General features: G+C 37.6%; 1 protein-coding gene across 1 annotated transcript in view; it reads left to right on the forward strand.

The window, feature by feature from the left end:
* BABAM2 (BRISC and BRCA1 A complex member 2) overlaps nt 1-21295 on the forward strand; it is a 401827-nt gene that overhangs the window by 107375 nt on the left and 273157 nt on the right. Inside the window, exon 5 of the mRNA XM_068969662.1 lies at nt 11351-11545. Within this exon, the coding sequence (XP_068825763.1) occupies nt 11351-11545 (195 nt within the window). The remainder of the gene's footprint in view (nt 1-11350; nt 11546-21295) is intronic.

Raw genomic sequence — 21295 nt, forward strand, 5'->3', positions numbered from 1 at the left:
CCAGGAAAAACAATTTGAGTCAAGTTGGAAATCATATTTGCTAATTTCCTTTCTGTCATGGCAATGTTGTCTTTTATTCTTAGAGTCCAAGTAGGCTTGATTGAGAAGGTGTGTGGCATCAGAGGCTCAGGTGAATCGCAACATTCACTTCAGAGCCACAGCCAATCTGGGGTCATGAAAGGTTTTATTTTTTTTTTAAATTGGGGTTTTGGTGAACTGGATACATGTATGGCCTAAAGGAATTTAAATTTCTTTGAAACACTTTGCGGGCCAGACAGAAAGATTTCTAAATGTTTAGGGATCACTAGTCAAATTCACTTTCATGCGTTGGAGGAGGAAATGGCAACCCACTCCAGTGTTCTAGCCTGGAGAATCCCAGGGACAGGGGAGCCTGGTGGGCTGCCGTCTATGGGGTCACACAGAGTCGGACATGACTGAAGTGACTTAGCAGCAGCAGCAGTCAAATTTTAGTCTACACTGACATTTTGTTCAAATATTGAACTTAATAATATTATTTATTCATGCTTTTAAAAATTTGTTTGAGAAACAGTAGGTATAAAACTTAAGCATTTTGGCCCCCAATAGATTTGATTTTGTATTTTAAAGATAGCACCTTAAAGTTGTGTGTGTAGAGACAGTATCTTAGGGAAGAAGTAAGAGTAGATTTGGTTATTATTAAATTCAGCAGTTAGTGATTTTAGTGTTTCCAGTCTTAGTTCTTTTATATTCATTTTGGAAAAGATGCTGGTCCTGTGCTCTAAGTGGTTGTACTGTTAAAAGAAGAAAGGCTCATAAAGGCTCTGGGGAGCCTCTTTGTTTTCAACTTTGTTCCACTTGGAGCAGGGTTTCCAAGATAGAAAAGAATCTGCTCTTTACTTTCTTCCTCTTGATAGACAAGAAATGCTGGGTCAACAGATGTGGTTTGAGATTCCTTTCTTCCCCTGCTCTCTTCCACCCTAGGTTGCTCCCATCTCTCCATTCCAGTTCCAAAGAAACAAAACTTAGAAATGTGCCAAGTGACCCTAGAGACCTATTTGAAGTAGCAGTTCAGCGTGTCCTGGGGTTGCATGCTGGTCACTTTCTTTTTGGAGGAGCTAAAAGGTCATTTGTAAGCAACTTCTCATGGGCAAAAAGCGATATTACAGGTGTTTTGTTTTTTTTTTTCTGAGTTTTCTAAATGGAGCTAAAACTCTCTTTTTGAGATGTACTGTGCTGTGCTTAGTCACTCAGTCATGTCCAACTCTGCGACCCCATATAGCCTGCCAGGGCCCTCTGTCCATGGGGATTCTCCAGGGAAGAATACTGGAGTGGGTTGCCTTGCCCTCCTCCAGGGGATCTTCCCAACCCAGGGATCAAACCCAGGTCTCCCGCATTGCAGGTGGATTCTTTACTGTCTGAGCCATGAGGGAAGCCTGTATTTTTGAGATACTTTTGTATATTTTAGATTAAAGCATGCTGACCTGTGGAAGAAAGCAAACATGTATGTCAGTTCCAATGAGTCTGCTGAGCATAAAACAGGGATGGTAGAGAAATTCTGGTGTGATGCACCAGTAGGTGGTAGATATTTGAAGATTCCCCAGAACTCCTCTGTTATTTGGAAGTTTTGCTTACCTAGTAATTGTTGGTGAGGCTGCCCACTGAATGGCATTTAAAAAAATTCAGATTTAGGATTTCTTTATTTTTCCTTTTCTCATTTGTGAACCTGTTGGTTCTTTCATAAAATCATGCGGAAGAGTGATTTTTCAGAAACCAAGCTGTTTGTATATTTTGCCCAACACATTAACTTTGTCCTTCTCAAAGGTGTTTATCTGTCATATTCTATATTGGCATAGGGTTAGTATCACATTACCACTAGTATCCAGAAGATTTAAGCCAGGGAATGGACTGCTGTCTTTTTTCTTTTTTTTTCCTGCAAGGCAATAAATCAGACCTTTTAGAAAAGCCTAGGTCACAGAATATCCAGGGAATTTAGTTGTTGATTGAGAGGGAGGTCAGAACCTTGGAGAGCTCTAGAGAGAGCAGGGACAGAATGCAGTGGAAGCTGCCATGGCTGGCCCCAAGCAGACTAGGTTTTTTTGAGAAGATTGTGGTTCCACTTTGCTTATTGTTAAGATATGTATGAAATAAGGAGATAAATCCCTTTTACTCCCAAGCCATGAGAGCTCTCTCTCTCTGTCTATATGTATAAAATCTATAATTTCATGACTTGGGGCTACAGCCTTATAAACCAGAGAAAATGCTTTTCTTCAGCACATCTAGAAGATCCTCCAGGCCATTGTATGATTTCAGATTCCTCCTGGGAGGGCCTCCGGTATCATGATGAAGATGGTCACAAATAGGAAGGATAAAAGAAGCATAAGATTTCAGTGAAGTGTTTACTAGGCAATGGCACCCCACTCTAGTACTCTTGCTTGGAAAATCCCATGGATGGAGGAGTCCATGGGGTTGCTAAGAGTTGGACACGACTGAGCGACTTCACTTTCACTTTTCACTTTCATGCATTGGAGAAGGAAATGGCAGCCCACTCCAGTGTTCTTGCCTGGAGAATCCAAGGGATGGCAGAGCCTGGCAGGTTGCCGTCTCTGGGGTCTCACAAAGTCGGACACGACTGAAGTGACTTAGCAGCAGCAGCAGACTAGATCCACTTCCCCAAAAATTAATTTTTTTTTCAAATGACATGTTAGGTAAAACTTCAGCACAACCCAGACTCAAACCAAACCAAAACAACCAACCAAACAAAAACCAAAAGCAGAATGACAGAGGTGTTCTGGCTAAAGCAGGTTAAGAGGCTGGGGTGCCCTCTACTAGGTTTACTCCTGGCTCCAGCCGTAGCCACTGAACACAGGCTGCAAATTGCCACATTGGAGCAGAATACTTCAGTTTACTTCTCAGACATAGTTCTTAAGCAAGTGTGAGAATTTAACTTAATTGTACTTCTAGGAATATTTTTTACTAGCCCATATTAATCCCCAAAATGGCCGTATGTTGGTTGTCGTCTTAGCTATTCATTTCGATGTCACAGATTTGCATCTCTTTCTAATTAGCTTCTGTGCTTCCAAGAACCCACTGAGTTTTCAAGACTGTAATTAACAGCAACTTCAAAGAACATGGCAACATTCTCAAATCTCAGATTCAATAGGCTCTTCTTATAAGAATGAAGAGAATTATTAGACTATTTGAAAATAAAGCCATTGAGGATTATAAAACTACCCTAATTAATTTTTTGCCATACCAATATTTATTTCTGTGAGTACTCTATACATTGTAGAGGTCTCAGGCTGGCTCCATCTGGGGATAAGAATAGTCTTTCTGGAGAGTGGAGAGATCTGATAATATAGGTTGTGAGGAAGACTTACCTTTATTCCTTATTCTCTTATGCTATCAGAAAAAATGCTATTTCTCTTACCATGTGTATATTATTGTTTCAATGAAACATTAGTTTATGAAAAAGAAGAAATCAATAAAATCACATTTATTTGCTTATTAGTCAAAATCACTGCAGATGGTGACTGTAGCCATGAAATTAAAAGATGCTTACTCCTTGGAAGAAAAGTTATGACCAACCTAGACAGCATATTCAAAAGCAGAGACATTACTTTGCCAACAAAGGTCCATCTAGTCAAGGCTATGGTTTTTCCAGTGGTCATGTATGGATGCGATAGTTGGACTGTGAAGAAAGCTGAGTGCCGAAGAATTTTGAAGTGTGGTGTTGGAGAAGACTCTTGAGGGTCCCTTGGACTGCAAGGAGATCCAACCAATCCATTCTGAAGGAGATCAGTCCTGGGTGTTCTTTGGAAGGAATGATGCTAAAGCTGCAACTCTAGTACTTTGGCTACCTTATGTGAAGAGTTCTCATTGGAAAAGACTCTGATGCTGGGAGGGATTGGGGGCAGGAAGAAAAGGGGACAACAGAGGATGAGATGGCTGGATGGCATCATCGACTTGATGGACGTGAGTTTGAGTGAACTCCGGGAGATGGTGATGGACAGGGAGGCCTAGCATGCTGCAATTCATGGGGTTGCAAAGAGTCAGACACAACTGAGCGACTGAACTGAACTGAACTGAACTGAAGGTTATGTACTTTTCATACATTGTTTTTTAACTTTTTATTAAGATATAACTGACATACAACATTTAGTTTTAGGTGTACAACATGTTGATTTACGTATATACTATGAAATGAATACCACAATAAATTTAACTTTCATCACCATACAGTTATAGATTTCTTTTTCTTGTGATGAGAACCTTTAAGATTTACTCTCTTAGCAGTTTTCAAATATATAGTACAGTATTATATGTTGTGTACAGTACTAGGTAGTTGTACATAATTTTGTAATGTGTCAGATAATTTTAAAGAAGTGTTTCTAGTTTATATCTATACTTTATCCTCTTATTAATTAACAGTTTTTATTATAAGCATTTTTTAAAAGAAATGTTTTCCCCCTTATAAGATTTTTTTTCCCCCTTCCTTATTAGTCAGTGATGGTCCCAGGGCTCATTTACTAATTTGCTTATTTCTCTTCTTCATCTCCCCAGTGCTGTGAATCTAGTACATTGTTTCCTGACTCTTTTCATATATTTGTGTCATTGTGAGTGAATTTGCTTTAGTATGACTGAGAAGCCTTGTTTTGAATAAGTGAGATGTGATTTGGAGGTGAAGTGAGTTAGGCGTTTGCAAGAGTTATAATCTGCTGTGTTCTCATGTAAGGAAGCTCACATAAGAAGCTGAGGATTGGTTGTGCTTTTTCAAGTCTGCAGGGCCATCGATTTGGGAGTATAACATATGTGGTAGAGTGCATCGATGAGAGAGACGTGGGAAGGTTGAGGGTCACACAAACAGGAGCATCCCTTAAATCAGACAGCCTGTAGAGTGAGCCAGAGTGGGGAATCCAGAATTACTGCTAGATGGGAGACAGGTTGTGACTACAAAGAGGCAGATGCCAGTTCTTTGGTTAGAAACTGATACTTTAGTGAATATCATGTCACTGAGGGTTGGCAGGTTTACATTCTATGCTCTCAGTTGTCTACACTTGAGCATCATCAGAGTTGTTCAACCTCTTTAATTAACCAGCATTTAAAAGGCACCAGCATGATATCTTCCCTGAACTGCTTCATATGTGTTTGGTGAGAATGAATAAAGTTTCATGATAGTAGTTCATTTTTTCACTTTTGTCTGTTTTCTTTTATTATACTTTTATCACTTTCTCCTAATGCATTTTTACTCCTTCCCATGTTGATATATTACATGTCCCATGCCTACTCTTCTTGACCATCCTCATTTAAGATTTCCTCTTTCATATATCACCAAAAATAAGTAGAATAAGAACCTTGTGCATAGAGAGAAAAACTTTTCTTTTTTTCATAAAGAGGCTTCTTAATTTATGCCCCCACACCCTTTCCTTGAAGAAGCTCTGGACATTTTTCTCTATCTCCTTCTCAAGAGCGTGGAAAACCCCAATGTCCTGCATTGTTAGACCTGCTTTTAAAATATGCTTTAGTCTTAGAAAATGACCAAAATCTTGTGTATCTTCTATGTTCTCCCCTTCTAGGCCAAGTAATTCAAAGCACAAATGACTTCATATGTAAAAGTGGTCATGCAGCAGCAGTAGAGGAATTTTTATCCCAGTGAACATATCTCTGCTTCCCTTGATGAGAATGTTTTTCAACTAAGTTGTTTTCCACTGAAGTGCACTTTGAATGTCCAGAGAGGTCAAATGCATTTCCATGTATTGGGAGGTTGTATTTAATGGAAAGGCACTGCTTGGCATGTCGTTACTATGCATTTAATAATTATATTGAATCACTTGAAATGAATTCAAATTGGTAAGAGGTGTTTGCCAGCTTATATGCTTTCATAATTTAAAAAATTTTTGTAGATATAGGCTGTAACTTGCCAAGTAGCTAAAGAGAAATTTTAGAATTAACAGTTTAAAATGATAGAAACTTCTCTGGTGGTCCAGTGGTTAAGCATTTGCCTTCCAGTGCAGGGGACACTGGTTTAGTCCCTGAACTATGATCCCATGTGCCACGAGGCAGCTAAGCCTGTGTGCTACAGCTGCTGGGCCCACACGCTGCAGCTACTGAAGCCTGAGTGCCGAGAGCCCGTACTCTGCCACAGGAGCAGCCACTGCAGCAAGAGCGTGTGGCACAACAACCAGAGAGTAGCCCCTGCTCACCACAACTAGAGAAAGATTGCTCATGCAGCAAAGAAGAGCCAGTGCACTACAACGAAGAGCCGGTGCAGCCAAAAATAAGTAAATAAATAAGGTAAATAAAGAGTTTAAACTGAGGCAGCGGAAGCTTTTTCTTTTTGTATTGGAAGAAGGACTTGAATACTTGACCAAGAAAGGGAAGACTGTATATTTTTTTCTATATGTCAGTGTTTAATGATGATTTCTGAAGGAAATGTATAGCCAGCTATATAATGATCATTTTGAGTTTTATACTGTGTTGTTATATCCTGTTGATACCTTAAATGTGGTCTTGAGTACCTCGAAAGGCTCTTAAGATTCAGAGGTTTGCCAGTGAGGAGTTTATACTCTTTTTGTTCAGTTGCTTCATAGCAAGGGCTCTCTTTGATTCACTGTAGAATGCTGAAGCTCCTGCTTTTTCCTCTGTTCATCGAGTCTTTATTGGATATTCCTGAAGAGCTATTTTTCCTATAAGTGAAAGAGCATTTAGTGACTTCTCCATTGTCATTTATTCCCTAAGTCAACCCACTATTGGAGAAAAATCATTATTATTCTTTTAAAGGATGTATTTCTTTACCTTCTGTTTGTTTTCTTTTGATAGAAGACTTCTCTGGTGAGATTGGTCATGGTATTAATGAATGTGATTTTTTGGAATTATATAAATGAAATGTGTTAACATTTGGAATATCTCCATAACTCAGTGAATCAGTATTTTCTAAATGACCAATGAATGATGGTGCAAAGTCATACATGAGTGAAAGTTTCATTTAAAGTACAGGATAGACAAATGGAATTTAGGGTAAGATGTGAAATATTTATCAATATAATTTTATCCTACTGTTTAACACAGGGAATTGGATTCAATATCCTGTAATAAACCATAATGGAAGAGAAAAAAAGTAGTTTTAGATTCCCATTACAACTAACCTTTAAGAAACCACCACTTGTTGAGTTTTGGTGTAGTATCAAAGAAGAACATCCAGAATTATTTGGAAAGGCTGTGTAACTACTCTTTTTTCAAAGTACATATTTGAATGAGGCTGTATTTTCTTCATATACTTCAGCCAAAACAACATATTGCAACATTGAATGTAAAAGCACATATGAGAATCCAGCTCTTTAATTAAATCAGACATTAAAGAGTTTTGCAAGAATATGAAACAATGCCATGCGTCTCATGATTTTTTGGAAAAATACAGTTTTTTCATTAAAAATGTTTTTATGTTAACATGTAGTAGGATTGTTATTTTTAAATAAGTTAATATTTGAAACTTTCTGTTTTAACTTTTACTATAGTAAATTTAATACATATAATTCATATATGTAAGAAGTTCTTTGGGGTCCCCAATACTTTAAAAAATTTTTTTAAATATAAATTTATTTATTTTAATTGGAGGTTAATTACTTTACAATATTGTATTGGTTTTGCCTTACATCAACATGAATCTGCCACAGGTATACACGTGTTCCCCATCCTGAACACCCCTCCCTCCCCGTACCACACCAATACTTTTTAAGAGTATAAAAGGTTCCTGAGACCAGAATGTATGAGAACCTGTGCTGTAGTGCTTAAGCGGGGACTTGGAGCCAAATTGCTTAAGTTCAAAACTCAGCTTTATTATTTAATAGCTCTGTGACCCTGGACAAGATACCAAACTACTTTTGGCCTCAGTTTCTCATCTAAATAAAATGCTATAATAATGTAACTTGTAGGTTGTCTTAAGGATTAATTTGAATATATGAAAAGTTCTTAGAATTTATATAGTACTCAGCAGGCTATATAATTATCACCTTTTGAGCATTTATAATGTATTGGTGTTTTCCTTTATAGGTGCCAGATTTCTAAATTTCTAGAGATTCAGTGTTTTGCGGTATTAACATGGTCTGTCATCAGTAAAGTCTCCGATACCCTTAACTTTTCTACACCATTCCACCTCCTCCCTCCCCAACCCCGTCCCCGCCAAAGTCAGTGGTTCTCAACCTTTGCTGTATTTTAGAATCACCTGGGAAGCTTAAACAAACAAACCCTCAGTGCCCAAGACCACACTTCAGATTGACTCAGTTAAACCAGAATCTGGAGGTGGGAATAGGGACCAAACATAGTATTTCCCGCTCTTGAAGCCTGAATATTCAGATCCTCTGCCCTGAGATTCTCTTTCCTTCCATGTTCTCAAATAATTTATTTATTACAGCTGATTTCTCTCTCATCTTTTGTATCACTACACTTGGAGGGGTGGTAGGTGTTCTCCATGCTCGATGCTGCTGCCAAGGAAACCATCATTCCCTTTTCCCTGACACCCCATCCCCAGCCTTGAAACTCAGCCCATCAGACAGTAGGACACACCCCTCCCTCCTTGTTGTTATCTAGAGACATCCTTTGAAGATTTTGGCGCGTGGCTCACAGTTATTTTCTCAGCACTGTTGGTTGCTGTTTTTGTGATTGCAGGTGATTTAATATTCACATAAACCCTCCTCCCCACATGCGGGCCTCTCAGTCCCTGACTTCCCTTCCTGCAGGGATCTTGTCCTCCCTCCACTTCCCTCAGCCAGGCACATGCTCAGCCAGTCCTTGTTAGTACCCATTACAGATCAAACATCCTGTTCTCTGACCACAACTCCTGTCTTTGAGAATTCATTTTTTTTTTTAGAATCTCAACTGCAACAATTCTTCCAGCTCACCAGGACCATTGGTCCTGTCATTTTCCCACTAACTCTCACTTCTCTTATGAACTTACTTTGCTTTTTCCTGGCTTAGGGCGATTATCGTCTGTGTCCATAATTACAGTCATTCTTCTGCAAGCCCTCAAAGATCTCTTGCCCCTCTTTCTTTCTATTGTACTTACCTGGCAAAATCCCAGCCTTTGTTAAATATAAATTCCTCCTACTCTACACTGCACCCAGGTGAGTGAATTCATGCTGATTGGTCTCACTTAAAATCATACCTCAAGCCCAGTGGGGCTTTTAGTGCTGTCTGGAATTCCTCCTCCATTTCCCCAGTTCGTTCATTGTTTATTGTTCTAAATGACTATTGCACACTCTCTTCTCAAACTTCTTGTATCCCCTCCTTCTTCCTCACTCTCAGCTGATGGCCTTGTTTCAAGGAGAAAATGTAAACTCTTAGGAGAGAACCACCACAAGCTTCTATCACTACATAGAACAGCCTGCCTATATTTGTAATCCTAAACTGGCCTTTTCTCTTGTACCTACAGATGGATTCTCTGTGCTCATTTCTAAGGCATCCCTCTTAGAGACCCCATTCTGCCTACCTAATTGTTATCTTCTCTGATGGTGTTCTGTGCCCACTTCCCTTTACAGCAGCATGTTCCCCTCTCTCTATGGGGATATTCCCTCAGACTATAAGCATCTGAGCAAAACTTTCTCTTCCCCTCTGGTTACCAGTTTGCATTGTCTGTATCACATTTCTAATATCTTTCTACTCATTCTCTCTTAAAGCCTCTACAGTCAAGCTTCTACTTCACCAAGATAGCCTTTGTGGCGCATACTACTGACCTGTGTGTCAGCATACCCAGCCGTCAGTTCCTAGGCCTCCTCTTACTCAGCAACACCATTTGGCACAGCTGATCACTTCTCTCTTTTGAAGCTGTTCCTTCACCAGTTTTCTCAGTAGCATTTATTACCATCTGATTTTGTTGATTATTTATTTTGGCCAATGAAACTGTAAGCTCCTTTAGCAAGGACTTGGTTTATTCCTGTCACTGCCTGGAACAGTGGCTGATACAGAATAGGTACTTGATACGTATTTGTTGAATGAATGACTGTGCGCTTAAGAGCAGCTATATACTTGTCAGATCTTTCCCATCTCCTTTCCTGGTCAGGCTGTCACAGCCATGTCCTTTCTCTTTTTCTCCGGACCTTTCATTTCCTAACTATTTCCTGTCATCTCTACTCCATTCCTATCTTTTTCAGGCTGAACCACCACCATTGTGCTTACATGTCTGTGGGGCTCTAATGTTTACAGAGTGTTCATTTATATCTGGTATTATAGATGCAGATGGTCTATGGATCTGAGTTGAATGACATTAGCATTTAATGCTGAATTTAGGTGCAGATGGAAGAAATTAAAATTACGAAAGAATAAGAAACAAGTCTTTAGGGCTAAAATTATGGTCTTCTTAGGATGTTTTGGCTTCTTGTTTTGTTATTACCCTACTTTACACTTTACTATTTCTGCCTGCCCATAGTGGAATTCTCCTTGATTGTCTACAAGAATTTTTAGAAAGCAGGAAAAATCAGCAAGTTCAAGAGGCCCTTCTGACTTCAGCTCTGAGCTTATCATTAATTAAGAGTAGTCTGTTTCTCTCTTAGATTATTTGTGGGAATATGAATTAGTGCAGCTTCTATGGAAAACAGTATGGAGGTTCCTTAAAAAAAAACCAAAAACTAGAGTTGCCACGTGCCCAGCAATCTCACTCCTGGGCATATATCCAGAAAAACTCTAACTGGAAAAGATACTGCTCGCCAATGTTCATAGCACTGTTTATAATAGCCAAGACATGGAAGCAACCTAAGTATCCATTGGCAGATGAATGCTAAAGAAGATGTGGTGCATACCTACACTGGAGTATTACTCAGCCATAGAAAGAAGGAAATAATGCCATTTGCAGCTACTTGGAGGTTAGAGATTATCATACTAAGTAAAGTAAATCAGAAAGAGAAAGACAAATACCCTATGATATCACTTATATGTGAAATCTAAAATATGATAAAAAGGCACTTATTTACAAAACAGAAGCAGATTCACAAACGTAGAAAACAAACATGGTTACTAAAGGGAGAAGGGTGGGGGAGGGATAAATTAGGCATTTGAGATTAGCAGATATAAACTATATAAAACAGAGATGTAACCAAGTCCTCCTCTATAGCAAGGGAACTGTATTCACTATCTTTTAATAAACCATAATATGAAAAAGAATATATATATATATACACATATATATCTGTGTGTATAATTGCATCACTTTGCTGTACCCCAGAAACTAACAAAACACTGTAAATCAACTATACTTCAATTTTTAAAAAAAGTCTATTTCTCATAGATTTTCATCCCTCTTTCCCTCTATATTGATGAGCCAGTGTGATACTGGATTTGTGTGAAAACTCATTTGTTACTGGGCTTTTCTTTTTGGCTTCTACAGAACCTTGCCTCCTGGAATCCATCAAACCCTGAATGTCTCTTACTGGTGGTGAAGGAACTTGTGCAACAGTATCACCAGTTTCAGTGCAGCCGCCTTCGTGAGAGCTCCCGCCTCATGTTCGAATACCAGACGTTACTGGAAGAGCCACAGTATGGAGAGAACATGGAAATTTATGCCGGGAAAAAAAACAACTGGGTAAGGTTTTTCGAGAAAGGGAGAAAAAGGTCACTTTATCTATAATAGAATAAAATAATCAATTCCAACATTCATTTATAATAAACCCTGGCCATTTCCTTAGATAAACATGATTGAGAATGCCCGGATACTCTCTCAGTCTTGCACCCACAGCCCCTGACTTCTGAGTGTCTGCAGCTGGGAATATGAGTCTCCAAATTTTACAGACTTCCCAGGCGATATCTTTGAGAATCCACATAAACATTAAAGTCTCCTAAAAACTCTGAATTATGAGAAAGTATATCGTATCTCAGTCAGATGAGAGAGGTCAGTAACTTCAGAGCTAACTAGCTTATGTGGAGCCTTTTATAACTTCTTTTACATTGTGTGATCCTTCAAAGACACAAGTCAGAGTGTATCACTCCTCTGCCCAGAACTTTCATATCCCTCTCTTTTTTTCTCACAGTAAAAGCCACCTTCTTTCCAGGGGTATCAAAGAGCTCAGCGTGATTCCCGTCACCACCATCCTCCATCCATCGTTCTTGCTCTCTCTTCATCTCCTGCTTTGCTTTCTAAAAATAATCATCTCAGCCACACTAGTGCCTCGCTGTGCTGCAGACACACCAGACATGCCCCTGCCCTTGGGTCTGTGCATAGCTTTCGTGTCATCTGGCTTGTTTCCCCTGTATAATCACAAAGCTAATGCCCTTCCTCCTTAAAGATTTTACTCCTATGTGACTTTCTTAGGAATGCCTGTATTAATACCCCCAATTTTTTTAAACAGCTTTTTTTGAGGTATTATTTTGATATCATATATCCACCCATTTTAAATGTAAAGCTAGTTGAACAACCACCATCAATCCAGTTTTTGAATGGTTCCATCATCCCAGTGATATCCCTCAATGCCCATTTATAGTTAATTCTATTCCCACCCCCAGTTTTGGGCAACCACTAATCTAGTTTCTGTTGATACAGATTTTCTTTTCTGAACATTTCATGTACTTGCATACTTGGGAAATACTGGGTTTGGTTTCAGACCACTGCAAATAAGCAAATATCAAAATAATGTGAGTTACATGAATTTTTTGGTTTCCGAATACGCATATGAGTTAATTTACACTACACTGTAGCCTATTAAATGTGCACTAGCATCGTGTCTATAAAAAACTTTTGATATGTTCTGCTTAAGTCCAGCGTACACACAGGGGAGGCATTACATAAGAATGAGTACCCCCAGAGATCATCGGGAGCCTACCACACTTACTTATTATGTTTGTTGTTTGTCTCCTCCCAATGGAATGTAAAATTCCACAAAAGCAGAGATATTTGTTCACTGGAAATATCGTAAATACTTAGAACAGTGCCTGGCATATTGTTTACATTCCATAAACATTTGTTGAGTGAATGAATGAATGAGTAAACTCTAGTTTATTTAAGCACAGAGTAAATTTAGGTTCCCTTCTCTGTGTTAAGCCTCTCGGATTTCTCTCAGTCTTTCTTTTCTTGGGTTAAACATACCTCTCCCTTTTTGCTCTTCAGCTCTTTCTCAAAGGACATGTTTTCCAAGGTCTTACATGTGATTAATGCCGTTGAATCAGTAGGACTGAAGTTTATCCTTGTTACAAATCATCTTGTTTGTTCAGTTCAAGGTTTTTTTTTGTTGTTTATTATTTTGTAAATTTATTTTGTTTATTTTATTGTGGTAAAAGACACATAAAATTAAATTTGCCATCTTAACCATTTGTAAGTATACAGTGCAGTAGTGTTGTTTGTTCTCATTGTTGTGCAGTCACTCTCTAGAGCTTTTCCATCTTGTAAAACTGAAACTCTGGACCAATCATGTTTGGGATCGCATGTACACCCGTGGTGGATTCATGTCAATGTATGGCAAAACCAGTACAGTATTATAAAGTAAAATAAAGTAAAAATAAAAAGTTAAAGAAAATAAAATAAACACTAACTCCATTTCTCTGCAGCCCTTGGCAGCTACCTTTCTACTTCCTGTCTGTATGATTTTGACTCCTTTAGACACCTCAGATAAGTGGAATCATCTAGCATTTGTCTTTTTGTGATTGGCTTATTTTGCTTAGCATACTGTCTTTGAGGTTCATCAGTGTTGTAGTGTGTGACAGGATTTCTCTCCTTTTTAAGGCTGCTTGGTATTCCAGTGTACACTTATGCCACATTTTGTGAATCCATTCATCTGTCAGTCAACATTTGTGTTGCTTTCACCTCCTGGCTATTATGAATAAGGCTGACTACACCTGAGTATGTGCAAAGATACTCCTTTGAATTCTTTTGAATACATCCCCCAGAGTAGGATTGCTGGATCATATTGCTAATTCTGTTTTTAATTTTTTTTTTTGAGAAATCTCTGGACTGTTTTCCATAGTGGCTGCACCATTTTATATTTCTACAAGTAGTGCAGAGTTCAAGGTTTTAAAATGTTATTTTGAAACTTTAGTCTGTTCATATGGATAGTAAGGAAAACTTTACTGAATTTAGTTTATCCTCTAATCCAAGCATTTCTCATATTAAACTATCAACTTAGTTGTCCTTTCAAAAGAGTTAGGTTGATTTGGCATGACTTCTTGATGAACCTGTTTGTGTTGTCTTTAGTACTGATAGATTCCTTTAAAGACAGGAATCACTGTCAAACTAATTGGTCTTTAGTTTTTAGGATTTTCCTTCCTACCTAATTCCCCCTTTTAATATTAAGGCTGACTTTAAATTTATGCAGTTTTATGGTGCCATTTCTGATCTAAGAATGTTTGAAATTATGTTCATTGGCCCAGCTAATACTTGAGTTGTAGTTCTCCTGAGTGTAGGAGTATAGGTAGTTTGAATTTATGGTATATTTAAAACTTTCAATTTAATGTTACTGATTCTCCATTCTTTACTTATAAAACCTACTACTGCTATGTTTACCCCCAGTTTATTTTCATATGCTGTTGAGTAGTTTGTAAGCATCAGGGCAATGATTATGGACTGAGGGGAAGTAAAGAAACTGAGAACCCTGTAACAAGACAAGGTGGACAATTAGGGGTTAAGCTTACAGCAAACCAACCCAAGGAGGAGATCAATGGAAGTAGGAGTTGAGATACTAAAAGTAAAAATATAGGTATATGAGTTAGTTCCCGGTCCAAAAACAGAACATAAAGGTGAGTCTTACAGAATGAAACACATTGGAGCTTGATGTGCTGCTTCAGGAATATGGTAAAGGACAGCTTGCTACTGGAATTCAAATATACCCCAAGAATTTGGTTGACAAACATGGGACCCTAGCAGAAAGAAAGGAGTTTGATTTTGAGGTGAGATCTTTTGAATCAGAGGCTGTATTAGTTTCCTACTGCTGCTGTAACAAATTACCACGACCTTGGTAGCTTAAAACAACACAGATATATTACCGTATAGTTCTGGTGGTCAGAAGTCCGAGGTGGGGCTCCCTGGCTAAAATCAAGTTATTGGCCAGGCTGCGCTCCTTCTGGGGGCTCTGTTTCAGGGCTGAAGAAGTCAAAGAAATGGGCAGATGTGCTTCAGAGGTATTATCTTTGAGAAATGGAGAAGCAGAAAGATCCTCAGGGCTGTAGAAAGTAAAAACATACTGGAGATTTTTTAAAGAAATTGCACTCAGGTCTTTAAGTGGATGATTTGCAGGCATTTAAATAAGAATGCAATAGTTAGTTGGAAGAATAGTTAGGTAACTAAGAAACAGTTATGGCAAACTTATTTTATCCTTTTAAGGAAGGTGAATATTAGATTGTCTCATTTTCAGTAAAGCATTCAGTCATTCTCTCTTAGTATTCTACTGTGTGCTCCTTTCTTAGTTGTCTGAGTCTCTGGAAGAGCTACATCTAAGAGTTTGGATGTACGTCTAGTTTGCCATCAGATGTCTTGTGAAATGTCACAGAGCTGCTCCTTTGATCCTATTTTGTTCATTCTTTTATTAGGTAATTAAAAGGCACGCTTCTCAGTTTTTCTGATAACACAGAGCTTGGAAAGATAATTATTTTGAAAGACTGCAGAATCAGTATTTTAAATTATATTTATATGCTCTGGAATGCTGCACCATACCTGTAAGATATAATTCAACAGGGCTAAGCCAATATACAAGTGATAAAGAAAGTCTACTATGCTGCTAATGGTTAGAGTAAAAAAAAGCAGTCCTGGCTTTTGCTCATGAAGGTGTTAAAATCCAGTTAAAAAGACTCAACATGTATTTGTAAAAAATGAAATAGCAATGCTAAATGGATTGCCTCAAATGGGATGGACAGCCTGTATATGAATTCAGAAGAAGACCCAATCACTGAGAAATGGAAGGAACTATGGAGCCTTCACTGGTGAACCAAAACTGACATAGGCCCTAAAGGAAGGTGGAGATAGGTAGCACTATAGGTAGAGGAGGCCAGTGGGTTATATGGTTGCAGAAAAACTTCAGAGGGAAATTCCCCAGTGTTCAGTGATTAGGACTTCCACTGCAGGGGGCCCAGGTTCTCTCTCTGGTTGGGGAACTAAGATCCTGCAAGCCATGTGGTGCAGCCCCCAAAAAAGAAAGAAAAACTTATAGGCATAGCATATGTGGGAGACAAGAATTATAAGTATTCATATGACTGGTTTACGGATCAGTAAATCACATCTATTATGTCTTATTGTAGCAAGAAAACATTTTAATATGAAATAAATTGATATAGGAAATAAAATATGAAAACTAATGTATTCTTTTAATAAAATAGAGTAAGAACCAATATGTTCTTCCTGGGCTAAATGTGAATCCATGTATTGTGGTCTCCTGATCCTGCTAGTCCACCTGATAAATATTTTCTGTAAGGAATCTAAGACTGTGCATAATGACTGAAGACCTTTGGATTACAACATCCTGTGTTCATTTGAGAGGATGGTGGCTTTCTATTCCCCTTTCTGTTTCCACTTTTGCCATTACTGAAGTTTTCTTTCTAGAACATATGTTTACATTCTTAACCTTCCATTTCTGCTCTAAAAGTACAAGGCTCTTAAAATCCTGAGATGCCTCTTCTGTTTTACCATCAGTTGGCAAAAGGAAAAATTTAAAAACCATGTAGAAGAGAGAGCGAAGGCTCTCGTCTCCTGTCAACCTTCTGACAAGCATGTTAATTTGAATTACACTGGTTCTCCATGTCACTGCAGACACTCCTCTTTTTTCTCCTCAGTTTCCAGTTAGAGGATTTCAGCAAGTGCACATTTGAAATAAACACTAAAATTAAAAAAAATCAGCACAAACTCTTTATTATTCTTTACCATGGTCTTTTTATGAAGCCATCTTTCTTATTGCTTTGTCCATCTCCTTTAATGAATAGAGTTTTTAATGAGTAGAGTTTTGAACACTGTTTTCTTAGTCTGTGCTGGTTTTATAATTTTTAACAAATGCCAATTTTTTTTTAAATCGAGAGAAAACAGACGATACATTGGGATGCAAGGTTACCTGTTCAGAATGAAGAGTTCTAATGTTCCTGCATGATCAGAGTAATTTTAAGAAGATATATTAAATAGTTACAGATTGACAAGAAGTTGGGAAATAGTACAGAGAGGTCTTATATACCCTTCACCTGGTTTTCCCCAGTGGTTATACTTTTATAACCAAGAAATTGACATTGATACGAAGTATGTGTATGCCATTTTATCACGAGTAATTTCCTGTAACCACCACTCTAGTTAAGATACAGATTACCACAAAGACCTCCCTACTGCTATTTGAGCAGTTATTTTTAAGATTAGAATTTTAATTTTGATGAATGTCCCAATGTAAGCTATAGATACTAAAATTATATATACTGTTTTGATACAATATATCAACATAAAGGTACACTATAAGTTTTCTCAATGGACAAAATTTAAGGTCTCACTTTATACTGTAAATAATTAACTGCTTTCCTGCTTGTGTCAGTAGTATCTAAAGAACCAATGTCAGTTAATAGTAACAAAGCACAGTAAGCAAATTTGTGAATTTTTCTTTGGCTTTTGTTTTAATTCCCAGAGCTCAAAGTTAGTTTGTCATCCTTAATATTTTGATCAAAGGCATTTTTCTTTCCTGCTATGAGAAGAATGTTTTGAGATGTTCTAAAACCACATATTTTCACATATTTTACATATTAAAGATCACCAGTGGGTGATCTGTGAGATAAAACATTTTTTTAGCAACTGATTTTATCCTTTTGTGGAAATTTTCTTAATAATGATATATGATGGAGACCCCCCCCCTTTTTTTTTTTTTTTTTGCTGTACCTGGCCACAAATTCTGGTAAGATTTTAAGACTTTATGGCTTATAAATTAAACTCTGGCAACATTTTAAAATACTGTGCAGAGAAGAAAGGAGCCATTTCATGATAGCTCTTCATCTGAATTAATGACATGCTTTTGTCACCCCAACTTGCTGTGGTATTATGTTTGAAGGAAAGTATATGAGCGGTGTTAAAAAATAAACTGAGACATACTAAAATTTTTAAGTTTATTTGAGCAAACGTTGATGCAAGGTGGTTAGGAGCATTCTACTGCTAAAAGTTATGGGCAAGGGATTTACAGAGAGGACTTGGAAGAAAAGCAAGGCAGTTGTTTGGCTAGAGCTTGAAGTGGTTGCATTATTTGGGAAAGACTAGTTGGCTGTTTGTGACTGGCTATTCTTCTTAATCTTAAGGCATTTACGGGAACTGATTCTGGCTTAGGTTTCCATTTGCTTAAGTTGGCTACCAAGGCATTAGAGTCATCTCATCCTTATGGTCTCCTTGTTTGATTAATTTTATAACAAGGTGGTTCGAGTATAAGCTCCTTTAGGGCAGAGGCTTCAACAGTACGTGAACAGTGAACTTTAAGATGTTCAAACTGGGTTTAGAAAAGGCAGAAGAACAAGAGATCAAATTGCCAACTTCATTGGATTATAGAAAAAGCAAGAGAATTCCAGAAAAACATCTTACTTCTCCTTCATCGACTATGCTAAAGCCTTTGACTCTGTGGATCACAACAAACTGTGTCATATACTAGTCATATAACACACATGTGGCTACTGAGCACTTGAAATGTGGCTGGTCTGAACTGAAATGTATGCAAATGTGAAATACACAGCAGAGTTCTGGCAACTGGCACAGAAAGTGGTCTCATTAATAATTTTTCATGTTGATTATATGCAGAAATGATAGTATTCTGGATATACTGGATATATATTATTGAAATTAATTTCATCTTTTTTTTTTACCTTTTTAAATATGGCTATTAGAAAATGTTAAATAATGTCAAATTGTGTAGAAGGATCAGAATAGCTGGAGGGTCTGGAAGAGGGTGAGACCCTTTTACTGCTGGTCACGATGATGGAGTGGATATTCTGGTGACACCATTTTGCCACATGGAGCAGGGGATACAGGGGGCTTCTCATCATCTCTGTTTAATTTGTGCCACTTGGGAGTTAAAGTCTGATGGCATTTCACCGTGGCAGGGATAAACTTGTGGTTGCTCCTTTGGAAAAATGTGTAGCATGGTAGTGAAATCTATTAGAGTCACTTCTTATAACTGTCCAGGTTTGTTTGTTTTTGTTTTTAACCCCATGGAACTATTAGGCATTGAACATTATTTAAAATAATAGAACCAATGACAGGGGCACTGACATTTTTATTGTTTGTGTAATGGAATTTGTTATATTGGATATTGACCTGTATGTCACTAAGAGTACTTAGGATCTTGTCACAACAGTTTATTTCTCAGGTTTTTACTTTATTCACTAAAAGTAGTTGTGTGCGTGTATGGGTGTGTATGTTTGGGCCTAAATTTCTTTATATCTGAAGATGTTTAAAGTGAATAGTGCCACCTGGAAAGCCCCTATATGCATACATATTCCCCCTTTTTATGCAAATAGTAACATATATTACATACCCTGTTTTGCAGCTTACTTCTGACTTTATATAGCTCAGATCTTTTTTCCATATAAGCATTCCTTTAAAAAAATGATTTGTATATTATTACACTGAATAATTGAACTGTAATTTATTTAATATTAATTTTATTGTTGGGCATTAAAGTTGTTTTAAATCTTTCACTGTTACAGATAACACTGTGGTAAATAATCTTGTACATCTGACTTTGCCTGTGTTCCAGTATGTCTATAAGATAAATAACTAGAAATGGAATTATTGGATTAAAGATTATATATGTGTTTATAATTTTTTCACCAGAATGCCCTCAGAATGTTTATACCAATTTATTAACCCAGCAGCAACATATGAGAGTGGTTGTTTCTCCATAGCATTGCCAGTCATAAATTAAGCATATTTGCAGATTTCTGTCATGTTTCGCTTTGCATAATGGCCAGGTAGCTCCTGTTAGACTAACCTATCCACAGATACAAAGCCATGTGCCTTAAGGCACTGGAGAGTGATCAAAAGCAGGCAGATATTAGATGGGAGGTTGATACTTAGAAGGGAAAGCAGAGCTTATGGGGTAAAATCTCAACGTGTAATATGTGTGAAAGAAAGCAGGAAAATAATTTGAATAAATAATGCCCAGATATTTTCAAATAGAATGGAAGACATGCATTTACAGATCGAAAACTCTCAACACACCCCGACCAAGACAAATGCAGGGAAAAAACAAGGCACGTCATAGTCAAAATACTGAAAACCAGACATAAAGAGAAAATCTTAAACCACCATAGGAAAGAACACTTTACATACAGGTGAAAGTTATTTGTGTCACCACTAACTTTTCATCAAAAACAGTGGAGATCAGAAGACAGTGCAGTGCTATCTTTAAAGTGCTGAGAGATTTCTCCCAGTCTGTTTGGTGAAAAATGATACTCAGTTTAGTTTTAATTTGTATTTCTTTTGGTACGAATGGGGTTAAGCATTTTTTTTCATATGCTTAAAGAGTCTCTTGTATTTATTTTCTGTTTATCCTTTCTTTTTGTTCTCTTGGGTTTTTTATCTCTTGATTAAGAGCATTGCTGTTTGTGATGGAGTTGCAAATATACTTTCCTCAATTTGCCAGTTGTCTTTTAACTTTGTTGATGGTGGTTTTTATCATCCAAGCAATTTTATGATCGGGTAGTCAAGTTTGTCTATTATTTTGTGGCTTTTGAGTTATAAAGTCATTCCTGCTGCCAGGTTTTATAAAGACATTTGTCAGTGTTTTCTTCTATATGGTTTCAGTTTTTACATGGAAATCCATAGTCCACTTGGAGTTTTTCATTATATATGATGTGAAATATGGGCCTAAGTCTTGTTTATTTCTAGATGGCTACCCAGTTGTCCCACATTATCAGCCAGGCACTAAATCTTCTGGACTGATTTCCTGTTCCATTAGTATGTCTCCTGAAGCCACAGCAGACTATCCTGCTGTAATTACTGTGTGTTTATATGATGCTTTGCTGTTTGGTATAGCGAGCCTCCTTTCATTGCTTTTCTTCTTCACAGTTTTCCTGGCTGGTATTTTGTCTTTTCTTCAGAATAGAAGACGTTTATCAGTTCCTGGCTGGTATTGATTGTTTATTTTTCCACACAGTCCTTTGACTCAGCTTTTTAAAGTATCCTCAAGTAATGAGCCCCAAAGCTTGGACAGGGGCTTCAGGCTGGGTCTTCCTGAATATGCTCTCAGAGCTCTCTGCCCTTTTATGGATATTATTTTTTGGAGGTTTTAATTTATAGGTGTATTATTTTACTTTGGATTAATGACTGACTCACTCACTAGAATATAAGCTCCAGGAGGGCAGGGATCATATTTCTTTTACTCACTGTATTTGTAGTGCCTCATATAAG

This window comes from Capricornis sumatraensis, chromosome 1, assembly GCF_032405125.1.
Source record: "Capricornis sumatraensis isolate serow.1 chromosome 1, serow.2, whole genome shotgun sequence".
In the NCBI taxonomy this organism is placed as follows: Eukaryota; Metazoa; Chordata; class Mammalia; order Artiodactyla; family Bovidae; genus Capricornis; species Capricornis sumatraensis.